Below are 17,907 nucleotides of genomic sequence, written 5' to 3'. Positions count from 1 at the left end.
TCTTGGATTTGGTTTTGTTTTGTAAAGCACTGTTAGGCTGGTCATAGTTGACTCATCAGCCAGCTGTCATTGCTTGTTGACGTTCAGACCGATGCTAAAGAACCTGTTGCTCCTGCAAATGATGATAAGGTGATAAAAGGAACTAAAGAGATTGCCTGGCAAAACTGTGGCATTAGTGGCTTTCTCTGAGTGGTTAATAGTAAATGCAGTCGATGAACGCTGCCTCACCATTTAAAAAAAACAACAACATGATTTATGTCTCATTATTGGGACTATTTCTCATAATTGTGACTTTTTTTCTCATAATTGTGACTTTTGCAATGGCAACTTATTTTACCCTAATTGCAACTTTGTTTCAGGACTTGATTGCATATTCTGCAACTGTATAATATATATCTCACAATGTGACAATTTTTTACTCTGAAGCAGAAATGGGCTTAAAACACCAAAGAGTTTTACTCGCAAATGAAATAAAATCACCCACAACTTTTATTTTTCCATTTATTTGCTGTAAATACAAGCAAAAAACAGTGTAGTTGTCATACGTGAGAGCAACAACAGAGCTGACAAGCCATGTTCAACTATCACGACCAAAACATGTAATTTAGGCTCGGCTTTGATTTCTGCCATGCTAAAAGCACACCTAAAGCACATGTGTTCAAATGAACAGGATCTACCCCTACAAAAGCGCCCACTGTAGCAGTTGTGAATGTAAACCAATACTGTCTCTTTAAAAATGCACAAAGGCCTCCGAACAGAGTGAAGAGAGCTCAGGCACAGATATGGAAACAAAGCCAAGTGGCCTTTCCTTTTCCCACCTGGTTGGTTACAGGACAAAAGAGGCGATGTAACAGTAGTTATATCTTCGATTCGGAACTTAAAAACAGTTTCTTCTCTTAGTAAGAGCAATGACTGCTGCTGATGGAAAAGTGGTACAGATATAAAGATGTACTTTACATGCTTAAAGTCTTCAGATACAGCATAACTGAACATAATCAGAAATGTCGTCCTTCAACGATTATTTTACCACAACGACACAAGGACAGACTGAGGAGAAAAATGCCTTGTTGGTGTTCTTACCTTGCTTAGACAATATCTGCTTCTACTGTGAACTGTTATTCACTTGGCCCTGACTACATGTACATAACTCTATTGTAATGTTGTTCTTGGGTTCCTTTATCAGTTTAGACCTCAAGCCGACAGCTGCTGAAGAAGCCTTCAGCAGTCATGGCCTCTTTAAAGGTCACGGTCAAGGAGTTTATCGTCACCTGAGTCACAATGACTTTCTCAGGATACACTGTGGTGGTGGAGGAAGCATGTGATTGGTCAACTGGAACCTGTAATGTTGTTGTGCATTCTGCTGTGACGTCAGCATCTATTCTTTCCTTTTCTTTGGCCTCTAAACTATCTACCTCACCTGTTTCTCTAACCTCTTCCTGTCCACATCTAGCGCTCAAATGTACCTCGATAACCGAAGGTCTGTTCTGTACTTTGTCAAACACACCTTTCTCGACTTCTGACTTGGTACTGTTGTGTAGTGATTGGTCAGTGTTTGTTGTGTCATGTGATACCCGTACAGAGTCCTCACCCCCTGCAGTGCCTGGCTCGTTCTTTTGTGTGTCGGAGATTGTACTGTTGTCTGTTGCTTCGAAAACTGGACAGGTGTCCTCGCTTGGCTTCTCAGCATAGTCAAAAATGGAGGAGCAGTTCTCAGATTCTTGGATGGTAATTACAGATTCCTGTTCTGTGGAAGAGTTGTACACCTCAGACATCTCTTTACCTGGCAGGAAAACGACAGAAACTCAGAATAAACTTTCAAGGAACGGTTAACTGAATGTTTTGTCATTATTTAGGCCTAGTCATCGTTAGACATGTCGAAGACATTTGGCTTTTTCGTGTTGCCTCAAGATAAGTCATTCTAGGTTTGATGTCAATGATCTTCACAGACTTGACAAAACCTGGTGTGATGCATATTTAACAGCAAGTTTGAATGCTATTGCAGTGGGGAAGATTTTTAATGAATAAGTCTACAGTATAACTTCAGAAGAATTGGAATATATTGCACGAGTTGAACGGACTACCTCGTGAAATTTGTTATTTTGTAAAATAAGGGGCAAACTGACCTGGGTTGTGTTTCCGAAAAGCATCGTAAAGACAATGGTAGAAACTATTGGCACCAATGGTCTCTACAATCTACTTAGGCTTATGATGTTTTTGGCTCACATATAGACTTGCTGCTTCAAGACGACGCATCCTGTAGTGTTTTCACATCAATGACTGATCACAAGACATGTTCAACGTGACTGTCAACAAACCTGACGCAACCTTGTGTCTTAAGATGGCAAGTTGAAATTTACTTGAACGAGTTATGAGTGCTATGACGGAGGTTTTAAGAGATAAAAGAGTTTGTTCTTCACATGAAAGGTGAAATAGCTTCAGAAGATTGCTGCACTGCACTGCTTTTACCATATGTTTATGGTTTGACGGCTTATTTATATCTTGCAGGTTTGGAATAAGATTATACTTTGTCATTTTTGGGTGAACTACTTCACAGTTCTCTAAATCACATCAAACATGTGTTAGCTAGTTGTCACTGTGATTCAGAAATTCTGGCAATATTTTTCAGAATGGCCCTCATGACCCCTGAATATGTTGCATTAGCAGAGTATCTTAGCAACAGTTGCTGTATCGATGCCACACAACACCTACCACTTGGAATGTCCTGGTGCACTTCTGTTGTGTTTTCTTCATTTTTTCTCATCTTCTTGACCCTTTTCTTCTCATCTTCCTCGTCTCCATTCCACTCTTTCTCTGCAGAGTCTTTTGCAGGAAGTGGATGTCGGTTTGGCTGCTGGGATAGTTTGAAGTCATCCATGAGTTTGGACCTGCACTGCCTGTTCTTGCGTATTTCTATACGGCGGTAGCCAACACCTTCTCTATAGCGCCGTCCATTCTGGTCTATTTCTGTCCCCGTGGAACGGGTGAGTGACAGGCGGATTCTCGGGCTGGGTTTATCCGGAAGCTTGTGTGCACTTCGTAGGTCCATTGGGTAGATGTTCTGTTTGGAGGGTTTGATTATGCAGAAACACACAAAATACAGATACTCTAGCAGTTCTGAGATACGTAAGTTTTCTTTTATTATATGTATCAGATTTTGTGCATTATGGTTAAAAAAAAGATCATAATCACTTCAATTTCATATGAACTACAACTGAACTTAATAATCATAAATAATGAAGCTAACTCATACCCGCAGGATAACTCGACGTGGTCTCAGGCCTTTCCTCTTATAAGCCAGAGCTCTATCCTTCTCCTCTCTGTTAGAAAGAGAGAGATATGCTAAGGAATGGGGAGATGGAAAGGAAAGCACATCCCGTTGCTTCAAGCCTATTCATTTCCACATCAGTAACTGAAGGTTTCCAGAGTGTGACTTACTTTTCTTCGTAGGCGAGGACCAGACGAGGGTCCAATATGTTGTCCTCTGGTTCCCAGGTGCTGTACCTGACATTCACACAAACAGTTCCAAACAAATCATTGGAGCAGAACATGACCGAAACAGTTTAAAGCACAGATTATTATGTTTTTGCCCGGAGTTAAAGTATAAAATCTACAGTAATTTTCATCTGAAATGTTCATTTGAATAGTTCAGGGCTGCTTTTTAATTGAAAAATGTTCTTGTAAATGAAATTAATTTATTCTTATTACTTTAAACACAGCATTCCATTGTCTTCTCTTGTGTGATATCCTCCTGAGAACCAGAAAAAAATGTTTTGTGAATTTAGTTTTGTCACACTGTTTAGAGCACAACAAACAAATGGAATAAAAATGTTTTTTTAAATTTTTAAATTTTATTCCTATGTTATTCTGTGTCCTCTGTAGAGGACACCAGGACCCATTTATTAAAAAAAATAATAATAATTAAAGACATGAATAGGACATTTTTCATTCACCAATCAAGTTTTTATCCATTTTTTATCCAAACGTTGTATAAAGATGATTCTCAACTAAGAATTATTTGATATACCATTTTACTTTATGCAATATGCATGTAAACATGGCCACAAATGCCATTCCCATTCTATGCAATGCATCTGTACACTGTATCTAATTTGCATATTAATAGGTTCTTGGGGCAACATGTATTGAAAAAAGTGGTGTAATAATGGGAGCGATAAGAATCTCTCATGTTTCATAAGAATATTGATATATAATATCTTTCTCTATTCACTTGTTGTGTCTCCTTAAATGCCTGATATGTCATGATGTAAGTTCCGGTGTCCTCTACAGAAGTCATGTATGAAATCAATGCCCTGTTTTGTAATCGTAACAGAAAGTCATATTCTGATTTGAAGATTTTTGACAAATAATTTGAAAATTAGTCAGACTTAACTGATAATTACAAAATATTATCATATTTCCTAAATATAGACTTCATTGTCTTTAAGTAAAATCCAGTTATTTATTTATTTATTTATTTTTGTTTGTTGAAATGACCAGGACATGTTCTTGACAAGTTTCGAGAGATTCAGCCATTAAGTGTGTCACATGAGAGAAAATAATGTGATGCTGTGTTTTCTAATTTTTAATTTAATAACATATAAAGTCAGAAATGCGAGATATAAACTATATTCTGATTAAAAACGTTTTTTAATTACGAGTTTATCTCAATTCTGATAGAATTGTGGGATATAATTTTGTAGTAATTGAAAGAAAAAAGTTAATTGTGAGATATAAACTCCCAGTTGCGAGAGATGCAATTCTGAGAAAAAAAGTCCGAATTGTGAGATAAAAAGTTGCTATTATTATTATTATTATTATTTTTATTCCATAGTGAAAACAAGCTTCCATAGAAATGTGACCTTGACATGGTGTTGTGGGATTCACCCACATATTGTGACAGTTCTAGGTCATATGGTCTACTAATATGAGAACTTACTTAGGCGACCATCCTTGCCACTTTAAGAGATATTCCACATTTCCCTGAAATAAGAGAAAGAACGAAAAGGAGTCACTTTCACTTTAAAAGTTCAGAGGGAGACATACGTCACCATTCTATTCTCAACAAATCCATGATACAAACATCCCACAGATTTTGAAAAAGCATGCCTGTATCTTTAAGATGTCAACACTCAGTAGTATTTTGACATGGAAGATTATGCAGGATGAAAACGGCGCTGCACTCGCTACTGCGGTGATGTCACAGAGGGGTGAGTGAGTTCCATTTAAAAAGAACAGCGAGTTTAGGGAACATTCATGGGATGGAAATAGGTGGGGCCATGGAAACGCGTAAACAACTCGTTTCATGCAACGTGTGGAGCGACGAAGGTCTTTCCCCCGTCATGCTCGAGAGTACGAAACGAAACCCGCGTGCACATAGAGCGTTAGTCATCATCACCATCACTATCACTAGCTATTACTGTACATTACAACATCTGGCTGCATACTACACACACACACAATAATAAATAAATAAATAACATAAACACCTACCAAAGAGATACTTGCTCGTGCGTGCTCTATTAATAAACATGACCTATTTTATTTATCACTATTTAAATATCTTTAATCTTGTTTATTCTGCAGTTGGTCTTAACTGGTCCGATTATTTTGACAACTGCGCGGATGTTACACGTATCATCCTTGACCCTGCACCCGTATAAAAATAAACTGCGTAGCTACAAAACACGGCGTTTTTCCGAGCGAAACGCGCATTGATGGCGATGATGATGACACGCGCGCTGTTCTCACACACCCCCCTCCATCTATAGCGCTCGCAATTCAAGCGCGAGACGTTATAAAAATCCACAAACTTTGGAGAATAACATACAAGTTACCGCACTGTTTTGCACCCCAGAAGTCATGCAACGAAAAAGTTCCGAAATGTTATGCAAGCTTAGGTGTTATTCACTCATGAGTCATTTCAGAACTGAAAATAGAAGAAACTGGGGACTTCGCGGGGTATTAATCATTTCAAAACAGAAAGTAAATATGCTTGCAGAATAAATTGTATTAAAGCAACTTAACATAAATGCATTTCCCCACGCACAGAAACGTCCTTACCTTTCTTATCCTCTTCTTCGTTATTGCCTCCACAGCAAACACTTGCTCTCCTATTGATGACAGCTCCATGTTAATGAGATCATCCAGTGCAGCAAATATAGTTTCTGATCTCTCACGTTTTTCCTCCTCAGGGGATAAAATGTCGCTTAACTCTACTGCGTAGACTCTGAGATTTTTTTTTTTTTTTAGGATTTAAACCCACTGCTACTCTTGGTGCACCATCAGGTCCGCCGCTGTTCCAGCTCTTCCCGAGTTTTAAAATCTGCGACACATGTACGCGCTGGCTTGGCTTGGCGCGTGCACGCTTACGCGCTCGCGCCCACCCACTTCTCCGTCTATGGCAAGCAGTGTTAACATTTATCTAACATGCAACTATTTTTATTATATTTTACTATTTAAAAAAAAACCTCTTAATTAGCAGTCAAATAATGGCTAGTCTCATTGTCAGTTTTACAAGGTTATATTCATTAGTTAGCATGTATTTCTTGTTACTAGTTCAACTCCAAGTTGTTATTAGATAAAACATGTACTAGAAAGATTAAAAATGTTTTACTAACAACTAATTTATGCCTACACACTATAGTGTCTAATAAAGGTACTAGAGTTTATTCAACTGGGAAACATAATAATATACATAAATATTTACCAATAACTAAAAACTATATTTACCAACCCTAATTCAACTACACGAGGTACCAGCAAAAATCGGTATACTAGTAAATAGTTGACGTCTGAACCACAGATCCCCATAAGAAGCAATAGCAAAAATGTGCATTTTATTACCAATAACAATAGAATGGTTATTTGACACTATTAGAATAAGGAAAATAGTAGCCTACATTACATTTATGCATTCTGAAGAACAGCTTACATTTTATGTAATTTTAACTAGTAATCAAAAACAAGTAATATAATAGTTTAGTTTTAAAGGGTTAGTTCACCCAAAAAAAAAAAAAAAAAAAAAAAAGTCATCCGTTGTTACTTCAAAAAGTTCATTAAGAGATTGTAAAACTAATCCATATGAACTGAGCGATTTAGTCAAAATTTGGTCAAAAATGTAAGAATGTGAATGTGTGAACCTTGAAATGCAATGTAAGTCGCTTTGGATAAAAGCGACTGCCAAATGCGTAAATGTAAAATTTCAGAATTTTCTATAAAATGAACAGATTTCATTTAGGTTTTTATTCATATATAAACATTGATCAGTGAACATAATCAGAAGCTCAATCGTATTTATTGGCACGTGAGAACAAACCTCACTTGTTCTTGCTGAAGCTCAAACATGTTGCGTAACACGAGAGCGAACCTCATTGGTTCTTGCAGAAGCGCAAACGTGCTGTGTAACGCGTAATTTTGAGTGGCTCAATAGCGTGATATGCGGTATTATCGCCATTTATTTATTTATTTAAACGAGGACATAATTAACCAATAAAACCGAAACTAGACAGAGCGTTGAAACAGGAAGTGAAGTAAATAGAGAATGTCAAAATAAGGGTCCACATAAACCTGACAATAAGCTCGTTAGGCTATTGTTATATGTATAACAGTTAGTTCCGATCATCGAATCTGATTGGACAAGAGGCTTTCTGATTTTATTTCACCAGTAGGCATATCAGTATTGCTCGTCTTAGCGTATTCTAGATAGGATGTCACTTAGCGCAGTTACATTATTACGCCACAAGGGGACAGCAAGGGACTGTCCTTGAGTGAGTTATTAGCGCTTTGTCCATATTTTTTACAGTCTATGGTTATTAGACCGTTCATTCAAACAACAAACAAGTTCAAAACCTTTACTGACCTTTAAAGACAGATGCAGGTAATCGCACGCACTCAGTCGATCTTTCTCATTCACTGTCTGTTTAGGCTTGTTAAGTGCAAATCTATGGAGGCTCTGTATCACCATGGTACACATAGTCTTATTATCATTAGGGCTGGGGGGTGGATTCAGATGTTCCAATTCGATTCGATTTTGATTTTTGATTTCAATTCTAAATTCGATTTTCGATTCTCGATTCGATTCAATGAATATAGATTGATACAAATCCTATATTTATAAAAAAAGAACAGTGAACATAGTTTACAAGTGATTAATTAATAAAAAGAAATGAAGAGCCACAAAACTGTATATTAAACTCTTTTTATTTTAGGATTTTGATGCAAGATGAAAAATTGATGCTGAAAATTGGACAAGTCAGAACAGTCGCATGCCTTGATTTGATAAAACAAACATAAAATCTCACAGCATTAGCTGTAACATGGAGGCTGCAAGCAAATGAACAGTGTAGGAAAACTAATACTGCATGGCTTTTGGATCATAGATAAATAAATATGAGAAAAAAAATCGATTCGTGGCCTTTAAGAATTGATTTTGAATTGACCACATTTAAAAAAACAATAAATCGGAAAATAAATGTTTTGCCCCAGCCCTAATTATCATTTGTAACTTATTTAAATAAGTTATTTAACTTATTCAATATACTTGCATGAAGTGCAAAACAAGAAGGGTGTAGCCTTATGAAAAAAGAAAACGCGAATATCGCGGTTGCTTGCATTCCTCTGCATTGGCTTGTCAGTAGGCTACAAGTATTACAATATTGCAGATATCAGACAGCCCTAAATGAACCTCATTATCGCAGGTAAAGCAAGCATGCTTAGCTTATATTTACCATATCTGATCTGTGTGTGTGATGTTCATCAATTAAGCAATAGTGTCTCTTCAGAGAATTTGGACTAAACCACTCAATTCATATGGATTGGTTTTACAATCTCTTTATCAACTTTTTAAAGCATCAAAGTGTTAGCTGTGTCAATGGGGGGGCAGAAATCTCAGGTTTCATTGAAATATCTTCATTTGTGTTTCGAAAATGAACGAAATTAAGTTTTACAGTTTGGAATGACAGGAGGGTCAGTAAATTATGACAGAATTTTCTTTTTTGGGTGGACAAACGAATAAATGTTAACTTGGCTTGCCAAACTCCATTCGTCCCTTTAGTGCTGCACTGAGCGCGAGTAGCCACGAGAGTTCGCGCGCGTGAGGAGCGCGACTGTTTTTGCCAAGAAATGGAAATGAAAGACGGGAAAAGGTGGTCTCTATCTGAGCGATAAAGACGTATTAGTACGATGAGTCACTTTTGAGCTATACGAGAATATCGGGTCATTGCAGAGGCTGATGTAAAGCCCTGTAAATGGGAACGTGATCTAGCCTACGCATACACCTAGAACAGAACGAAAGTACTTAAATAATGTTTTCCGAGAAACACGCTGAATAACACTGATAATTAGTCCTTCCCGAAATCTGCGCCAACAGAATTCCACAGAAAGTTCCGGAAATTTCCAGAGAATTCCAGCGCCCCTCATTTACAGTTCTACACCCCCCCCACCCCTTACGAGCTGCTATTACTGTTCTGGTTTATTCTACAGAATTCCGCCGATATTCCCCAAAATCCCAACAATGAAAAATGCGAGAAAGTGTAACAGTGAGATTGAAGGATCAATTCAGTAGGCATATTCAACTTATTGATAATTCTCTGTACAAGCAAGCATATGAGCCCAGAATATAAACGCAGCGCCCAAAGTTACAGGTAAGCATTTTCCCACAGAAAAAACGTTATTAAGACAACGCTTAATGTAGGATATTTTTAACGTGTAACTTGTTTGTGTTGCGTTATTGTATACCTGCTTGCCTGTGTTACAAATAAGTTGTGTGCTGAATTTAGTTATGAATTCTACCATCGTCTTTTAAGCCAGTAAGTGTTTTTTATATATATATATATATTATTTTTTGTTACGCTAAGCGTTTTAGAACGTCCCAAAACGAGCGCAAAAATGAACATCACAATTAAAAATAAATGCAAAATTTACCGTTAGGTTCCCACACAGGATTTTATTCTCATTATCTGATACTTTTTAAATTTAAAGATGCTCAATAAGATGCATCTCCTTCATATAGATAGATAGATAGATAGATAGATAGATAGATAGATAGATAGATAGATAGATAGATTTTTTTTTTCGTTGCGAGTTCTTTCTGGCTCATCTATTTGATCAGAGAGCAATAGTCAGGAAGAATATACGTATAACGATCGCAGTATAACAATTTATCAAACTCGACCTAGTCAAACAATAAGAAGTTGTGTAAACTCTAAATTCTTCATGAGATCATTTTGTAACTCATATGGATGAAGAAATACAGTAGCTTAAGGAATGAAATAATTTTGATAGAAGTGCCAGTCAATTGACTTTAATAATGGTAAAACCAATTTAAGATAGGCCTACACACACACTGAAATTACAGTTGATTTATTAGTCGGGGGCATGTGGTTATAATGTCGTGAGGTAATCGCCTGCACATACGATAGATGGCGCTGTCGTGCCGTTGAATTAATGCGCTTCTTCATTGGCGACTTGGAAGGACATAACGTTAGCCTATTTACCTTGGTATCCCTTTGAATGTATTTTTTACTCAAATCCTCCTAATGCCATTGATTCTCAACAAGTCCGATAGCTACAGTATTTCAGAAATTTCAAAACTCAGATATCAGGCTGTCGTGATCATTTGAGAATCTTAAGGCCGTTATAACGCAAGATCAGCAGGAGACCGCAGACAGGCTAGTCAGCCACATTTAGCCACCATCATCACAAACATGGATCAGCACATCTCGACGTTTGGAGTGCAGCTTTTCATTTATGATCTATCGCGGGGAATGGCCAGACAGCTCAGTCCGATAATGTTGGGTGAGTGATGCAGAATATCTTTACCGCTACAATTGGTGAGGGCCGAGAAATTTCCAATCCTACCATGATGAAGGTCTCACTCATACATATTACTTCTATCTCGCTTCGTTGCCTGGTCATCTTCCAATGAGAAATCGTGGCTAATGAATATTAATTAACTATTATGCTAACGTCACTTGTATCCGTCCAACGACGAAGATTCGGGGCCTGATTATTAATGAGGTAATACTGACGTTGCCTTTTTTCCATCCAATGGCGAAGGCTTTGCTTATGAATATTTAAGAGACACCTTCACTGTTCTAGAACATTGCGCGTTACAGCTGATCGATGAAAACACTTTTTTCAACAACATATCTTATTCACATAACCTTACGAGCTATTTTCACAGCGAGACCCGTTTATCCGCTTATCTCAGTTATCTTGCATTAGTTATAAATAACAAAAAGAACAAATTGTTTTAGAACACGATGTCCTTTATGGTAATTAATCGTGTCACATGCTGTAAGTTTTCCATATTTTAGATGCCAGCCACGGACCCCCAAATATGATCATCCCTGTGTGAGGGTCGGGACCACCATCCTAAAATTTATAAGGCATCTGTCTTTTATAAACACATATTAATATTATTAAGCTAAAAAAATTTTTTTTAAAAATGCAGTTACACTGTAATGTTATGTATTATTTATTTTTTGTTTACTTATTTAATTTGAATCTAATCTAACCTATTTAATAGATTAATAACGAACTAATAAGTTTTATTTTAATATCTAATCACATTTTTTAGTTTGAAATCCCATGCTAGTTAAGGTTCATCAGATTGAAAATCATTCTTTAAATGGGTCAAACCGTAACAGTACTACTGTTATATTTTAATAATATAAATATAATAAAATCTTCGCATATCGAATATAACTAATATCTATCATATAGTCAATGATTTCTAAAACATATTCTTTCTTATAGGAAAACAGCTTGATGGGATTTGGTAAGTGGTTAAGATCCTTTATTTATAAACAAGTTAAATATATAATTATAATATCTATATATCTTTTTTTTTTCTTTTTTTTTTGAATGTTTTTATGCTTGTGAAGCACTTTGAGCTGCATTTCGTGTATGAAAAGTTTTATACAAATAAATGTTTATCATTATTATCTGATATGTTTTATAACATGTTTTAACTATATGCATTTCCTGTTACGTTATGTCAACACAGGCACACATCTATAGTGGTCTACGGAGAGGAATTTTTCTATGGTGGTGCTGGGATCTCTAGTTGCCCACCGGTAAAATCACAACCCATTGCAACGCTTCTCGTACTTCAAGATAGGACAAGCGCTTAAACATCGCCATGAAAACACACTCGATCAATGTACTCTATATATTGTGCTGTTTGTGAGCCCTCACTTTACATGTTCATGGTCCATGTGGAGCTTTGAACAGCACATCTTCGCACATTGTTTTTGTCCATTTATTTTTGGGTTGTTGAGATTAAATGGCCTTGGCACATAATATTTCTTAAGAGGTGCATTTGTTCTGGGGCGGCTGCAGTATGTGCCATAGTGTGTGCGTGTGTTTACAGGGCGGGACGATGCTCGGACCTCCAGACACAGTGGTGGAACTGGGAAATACAGAGGTGACAGAGGAGATCTTTATGGATTATCTGTCCTCACTTGGAGAGACAACATATAGGTGAGTGTTTTTGACTGAAAATAAAACGAGGAATTCCTTTCTTCCAGTTTAAAGTCTTTTGTACTGTGCAAACATGTGCTTTACTTGCGTTGCTTGCATTCATAAGCCTCTTTTTCTGCTTTGGTATCTATCTCTCTCTCTGCAGTGGTGACAAGTACCGATTGTTTGAACACAACTGTAACACGTTCACTAATGAGGTGGCCCAGTTTCTCACTGGAAATAAAATTCCCTCCTATATCACAGATCTGCCCTCTGAAGTGCTCTCCACGTGAGTATGCTAAACATAAACTCGCTCAGACATGATTTTTAGGGTTGTTTTTATTTCCACTTAATTGGAAAGTATTTAGTACTACATACAGGGAATAAATAAACATGCTTGAGATCGGTCTTTATTGTCAAAAGGGAAATTAATAAATGAAAAAATCTCAAAGACACCCTCATGTTGTTCTAAAGATGTATGATACAATATTTTGAATAATGTTTTTGTCCATACAATTAAGTCAAAAGATTCCAAAACGACAAATCTCGACACATTAAAAAAAAAGTGTATATATATATATATATGAAGACATTTTTATCAAGCTCGTATATTTAGGTTCAGTAATTTCACTTTAATGACAATTAATAGGTCATTTTCATTGCCGTTAAAGTGAAATAACTGAACATAGACATACGAGCTTGATCAAAATTATCATTCTAGAAGAAAATATCAGATGGCACTTAGAGGCTTTTGCATCTGAAGTCTTCATATATATATATATTCGGCTTAATTTTCTTCATGCATTTTTTTTCTTTTGATGTTTTAGTGAAATGTGACCTTGACCATGTTTTTGTGAGATTCTCCCATTTGTGATTGTATAACTGTAAAGTTCTCTCATTTTCAACTGTCACATTTGCAATGCTGAAAATTTATGTAAGAAGATCCGTGTTATTTTCACAGTTTTCACAGAACTTCATGCTCTCTCTTTCTCTCTAAGGCCATTTGGTCAGGTGTTGCGGCCAATCCTGGACTCGATACATATCGCCCCTCCAGGCGGAAACGTGATCAACAGCCAAAATAATCATAGCTAGATCAGCTTTGTAATCTCACATACACACACGTGCAATAATTCTCACATAGGCTTGTTTATACACACACATTTGCCCTGTTATAAATGAAGTTGGCTCAAAAATCTACAATTTCTCATCCACATTCACAGTTGCCCACATATTTTGAGAGAGTTTTGCTTAAAGTGTTTCAAGCACAAGGTCTTGGGTCATCCTTCCAGATCACCAATGGTTCATATTTTTCTTGGTTTCTATGGGTTTCATTTTATTATCTATCTTTATTTTGTATTTCTACAACCCACCACATGCAAAGGTCATTTGTTATTTGTTGATGATAATCCAACTTTTTCCCCTCTTGCTAGTTTTGATTAATTTCACATCATTTCATGCTGTTTTCCCCACTAATATGTCTGTTTATGCGTATTAATATTGGTAAGCCAAAAAGTAAAAAGACGCTTTAATTTTATTTATTTATTTTTGTGTGTAAATTTGTGGCAAAGAAGCACATGTGCTATAATATGACTTGCATTAGTTTTTGCTCTGAACTGAAGATCTTATTGAATGTGACCGAATGGACCATGATACTTGTGGCTCAGATTCAGAGAAATATATAATAATAATAATAATAATAATAATAACTTTATTTTGTATAGCGCTTTTAAAAGTCAATTCTCAGAGCGTTTTACATAAGCAAAATTAAGATAGATAAAATAGATGCATATATGTATCTGTGCCTTTGTCATGGCAGCTCGGGCACAAGTACTGTAATATTTTTAACATAACTGTAAAGTACAAATTATTTCTACATGTTTTGTTTAAGGTAGATGTTGTCCCATCCATTTATTTACCCAGCTAAATGCTTTTGTATATGCTTTACGCTTGTTTTATTTTCATGAAAGGAAAGTTTGCTGCTGTTGTCAGTGTTATATAGCTAAATGTGTGTATTTATTGTTGGTATTTATTAACATGTTCCTATTTTGAAGCGGTTTATTTATTCGGCACAAGTGACATATGTAACATTCAGAGATGTTTGATGGAAAACTGTACCCTTTTTTATTTTGTTGTTTTCATGCTGTTCTCATTGTCAAAATGTTGCTGCAAACCCTAAACTGCACTGATTGTTTAGAGCTTTATCCTCATATGTTTTAATGGAAGTCATCTCATTAAAGAACCAGCAATGAGTCTACATAAAGTGCCCTTATGTGTGTTCTTATCCTCATATATATATATAGATATTTTGCAATCCAAAAATAGACATAGTACATGTAAGAATGCATATTTTTCCACACATACATTTTAAGCACTACTTAGAAATCAACACATTCACAGTTCTGAATTAATTAAAAAACAGTGCTGGTGGTTGACTGACAGATGTTTTGAATATTTTTTTCATTAAAGATACAGTATGTAAGATACAGCGCGCAGCCAGCTCGTGGTTTTACGGACTTTACTATTGTCTGCAGGAGGACACATCTTTGGATCAGCCTCTGCCGGACCAGTTTGTCCTATCAGCCAGGATAGCTGAAGTTATTACTGCAAGCTGCCCACACTCGCACTTTTTAGCAGGCTGCCCACCTTGCTCTCTTCGCCATTTTCCCCTGTTCTACGGCTTCCCACATGTCGGATTATTCGTTTATTTCTTTGATGGCTCTCTCTAAACCCACAACAGCTACCCCCAGAGACAACCAGTCGCGTGCGGTGCCCTCATTAGGGATTCCCATCCTTACTGTGTGGTGTGAATGGGCCTTAAACACACCAAATAGGTTCATGGTCCATGGTGACTGATCAGTGGCGGCAAATTAGAACTAGAAACACATATGACTAACGAAAACAAACAGAAGGTCCATGAAACCTAAAACAAACAGAACATAATGGTGACAACACTACTTCCTTGAAAATAAATTCCAGCACAGCTACAACAACCATAATGAAATGACCCTTCACAATAGATAATGCTGTACAATGAACTCTGTTAAAGAGCTACATATGGCAAATTATCTGTTCAATAAAATACCTTACTCATCTGTTGAGTAATAAAAACCATCTCCGTGTCGCTTTTACAACATTTCAAATCCCTCGGTTCTCATCATCACCAAAAAACCAAGCCGATGTTGATTCTTGTTAGCTGTCACGTTCAGTGATGGGAATAATGGCGTTATAAATAAACGGCGTTACTAAAGGTGTTATCTTTTTCAGTAATGAGTAATCAAACAAATGACTGTTTCCCCCGTTACAACGCCGTTACCGTTACTGACAATAAAATTTGCCATTACTATGAGCTCACTGAAGTGATTTTCATCCGAGTAGGCTCTCTCTCACAGCCATAGGACCTGCAAAGTTTTTTCTCTGGTGTGTATGTGTGTTTATGAGGCGCTGGACTAGACAAAAAATTAAAAAATTCGCTGCAGGTTCGAGATTTAGCTGCTCCAACTAACCTATCGCTGGTTACGAACGTAACTGTGGTTCTATGACTAACTGGAAGACCGCCATAGGCAGTGCTGAAAGCACTAGTGGAAAATCCCTATCGCTCGCGCCTGACCGAGAATCGAATAACAAAGTTGTGACCTCAGCGGTCTTCCACTTAGTCATAGAACCACAGTTAGGTTCGTAACCAGCGTTCTATTTACTTTCGCTCCAGACCACTAGAGGCAGTGCTGAAAGCACTAGTGGAAGACGAATACCTACGCAGTCACGAGGAATCCCCTTGGGAAACGTCCGGGCAGGCAGATAGCACTGCAGCGCACACCGCTGGCAAGGGAGTCACATTCAATCTGTAAAAACGTGAAAATGTGCAGGCTGAACCCCAAGTTGCTGCAGCACAAATTTCAGAAGGCGATACTCCTCTGAACGCTGCCCAAGATGTTGCCAAAGCACGTGTAGAATGACAGTGAATAGATGAGGGCACAGACTGCCCCACCGACTCATACGCATGAGAAATTACCTGTGTCACCCAGTGCACCAGTCTCTGTTTAGAAAGTGCAGCATCTCTGCGTGCATCACTAAAACAGACAAACGATTGATCAGTCTTACGCCAGGCTGCTGTCTTATCAATATAAGCCTTCAAAGACTTAACTGGACATAGCTCCAACCGTATGTCAGCTTGATCTACTGACAGTGCAGCCAACACAATAGGCTGGTTAATAAATTGTGCTTGGGTAGAAATGCCGGATTGGGCCACAACGAAACACTACTGAATCTACTACTCCAGCGCAAACAGTGGGTACTTACTGATAATGCATGGAGTTCACTCACACGCTTTGCGTTACGCTTTGTAATGGCCAAAAGAAATGCAGTCTTAAATGACAGCCATTTAATGTTAGACTCTAAAATTGGCTCAAATGGGCAGTGACACAAGGAATTGAGAACAATACCCAAGTCCCACGTCGGACTCCGTACGCCCCTGTGGAGGACAAAGACGATTCACTCCTTTCAAGAAAGCAACAATCAGCCGGTCAGAACCAAGTGAGGAGTCACTAAACTCTGATCGGTGAGCTGCTAAAGCCGCCACATACACCTTTAGTGTAGATGTAGAACGGCCAAGTTCCAAAAGTTCACGAGTTCACACTTACGAATGATCAGAGAATAAATAGTTATGCGTTTTTGGCGTGCTGTCCGGGGGGGGGGGGGGGATCTCCGAGCTCGGAAATTGGGCCTGAACCCAGAGTAATCCCCCATATCTCTTGGTTAGGAAGATAACCAGGCAAATATGGGTGAGTCGACTGTGTGTATTTATAGGCCTAATCATGCTGATTGAGTGGACCTGTTGATTACTGATTGCTGACAGCTGGTTGGAATGACTTGATTGTTTGATCATTAGAATGTGTTCCTCCCGAACCTTGTTAATAAAACATCATATGTTGCAGAAAATCCAAAATGCATCCCACTGAGCAGTGTAATGGATCAAGATCACGGCTAGAACACCAGTCAGAGAACACCTTCCATTTACAAGCATACAACTTTCGCGTCGATGCCGCACGTGCATTCAAAACAGTGTCCCTGGCCCTCTCTGAACACTCCAAGAGAGGCCTGGTGGGCCTAATGGCCACACCCACAGTTTCAATCAATCTGGATGTGGGTGCCAAACTCTTCCTTCTAGCTGACTCAGGAGGTCTGGTCTGTTGGGCAGACGTGGTCCTATTATCAGTGAAAACAGAGTCTGAAACCATGGCCTCTTAGGCGAATAAGGAGCCACTAACAGCAGACAGTGGCCGCAGTCACGCACTCGACACATAGTCCTCCAAATCAGAGGTAATGGGGGGAAAACATATAGTGTCATTTCTGGCCAGTTGTGGGTTAATGCATCCAGACCCAGAGATCCCGGTTTGTCCATCAGAGAAAACCAACGAGGGCAGTGAGACGTCTGACTGTCCGCGAACA

General features: G+C 37.8%; 2 protein-coding genes across 4 annotated transcripts; one reads left to right on the top strand and one right to left on the bottom strand.

Annotated features, from left to right (window-relative positions):
- Window positions 1-466: 466 nt before the first annotated feature.
- cbx7a (chromobox homolog 7a) lies at window positions 467-6,393 on the bottom strand. Of its 2 annotated transcripts, XM_084385304.1 has the most exons (7): window positions 6,061-6,384; window positions 4,937-4,980; window positions 3,706-3,748; window positions 3,436-3,501; window positions 3,251-3,317; window positions 2,710-3,058; window positions 467-1,780 (listed from the first exon to the last, which is right to left on the bottom strand). In XM_084385304.1, the coding sequence occupies exons 3-7, from the start codon at window positions 3,717-3,719 to the stop codon at window positions 1,185-1,187; spliced, it is 1,092 nt and encodes a 363-aa protein (XP_084241430.1). In that variant the 5' UTR covers window positions 3,720-3,748; window positions 4,937-4,980; window positions 6,061-6,384; the 3' UTR covers window positions 467-1,184. The 2 variants fall into 2 exon arrangements, with proteins under 2 accessions (XP_084241430.1, XP_084241429.1); XM_084385303.1 differs by lacking the exon at window positions 3,706-3,748 and having other exon boundaries at window positions 468-1,780; window positions 6,061-6,393.
- desi1a (desumoylating isopeptidase 1a) lies at window positions 5,109-13,995 on the top strand. Of its 2 annotated transcripts, none has more exons than XM_084385326.1 (6): window positions 5,109-5,207; window positions 11,758-11,779; window positions 12,008-12,077; window positions 12,374-12,483; window positions 12,629-12,751; window positions 13,461-13,701. In XM_084385326.1, exons 1-6 carry the CDS (start codon window positions 5,120-5,122, stop codon window positions 13,552-13,554), a joined length of 507 nt encoding a protein of 168 aa, XP_084241452.1. In that variant the 5' UTR covers window positions 5,109-5,119; the 3' UTR covers window positions 13,555-13,701. The 2 variants fall into 2 exon arrangements, with proteins under 2 accessions (XP_084241452.1, XP_084241453.1); XM_084385327.1 differs by lacking the exon at window positions 5,109-5,207 and adding an exon at window positions 10,446-10,794 and having other exon boundaries at window positions 13,461-13,995.
- The last annotated feature ends 3,912 nt before the right edge of the window (window positions 13,996-17,907 follow it).

Source organism: Rutilus rutilus (genome assembly GCF_951802725.1).
Source record: "Rutilus rutilus genome assembly, chromosome: 1".
In the NCBI taxonomy this organism is placed as follows: Eukaryota; Metazoa; Chordata; class Actinopteri; order Cypriniformes; family Leuciscidae; genus Rutilus; species Rutilus rutilus.
Note: the sequence above shows the minus strand (reverse complement) of the source record. Positions and strands in the feature narration are given on the sequence as shown.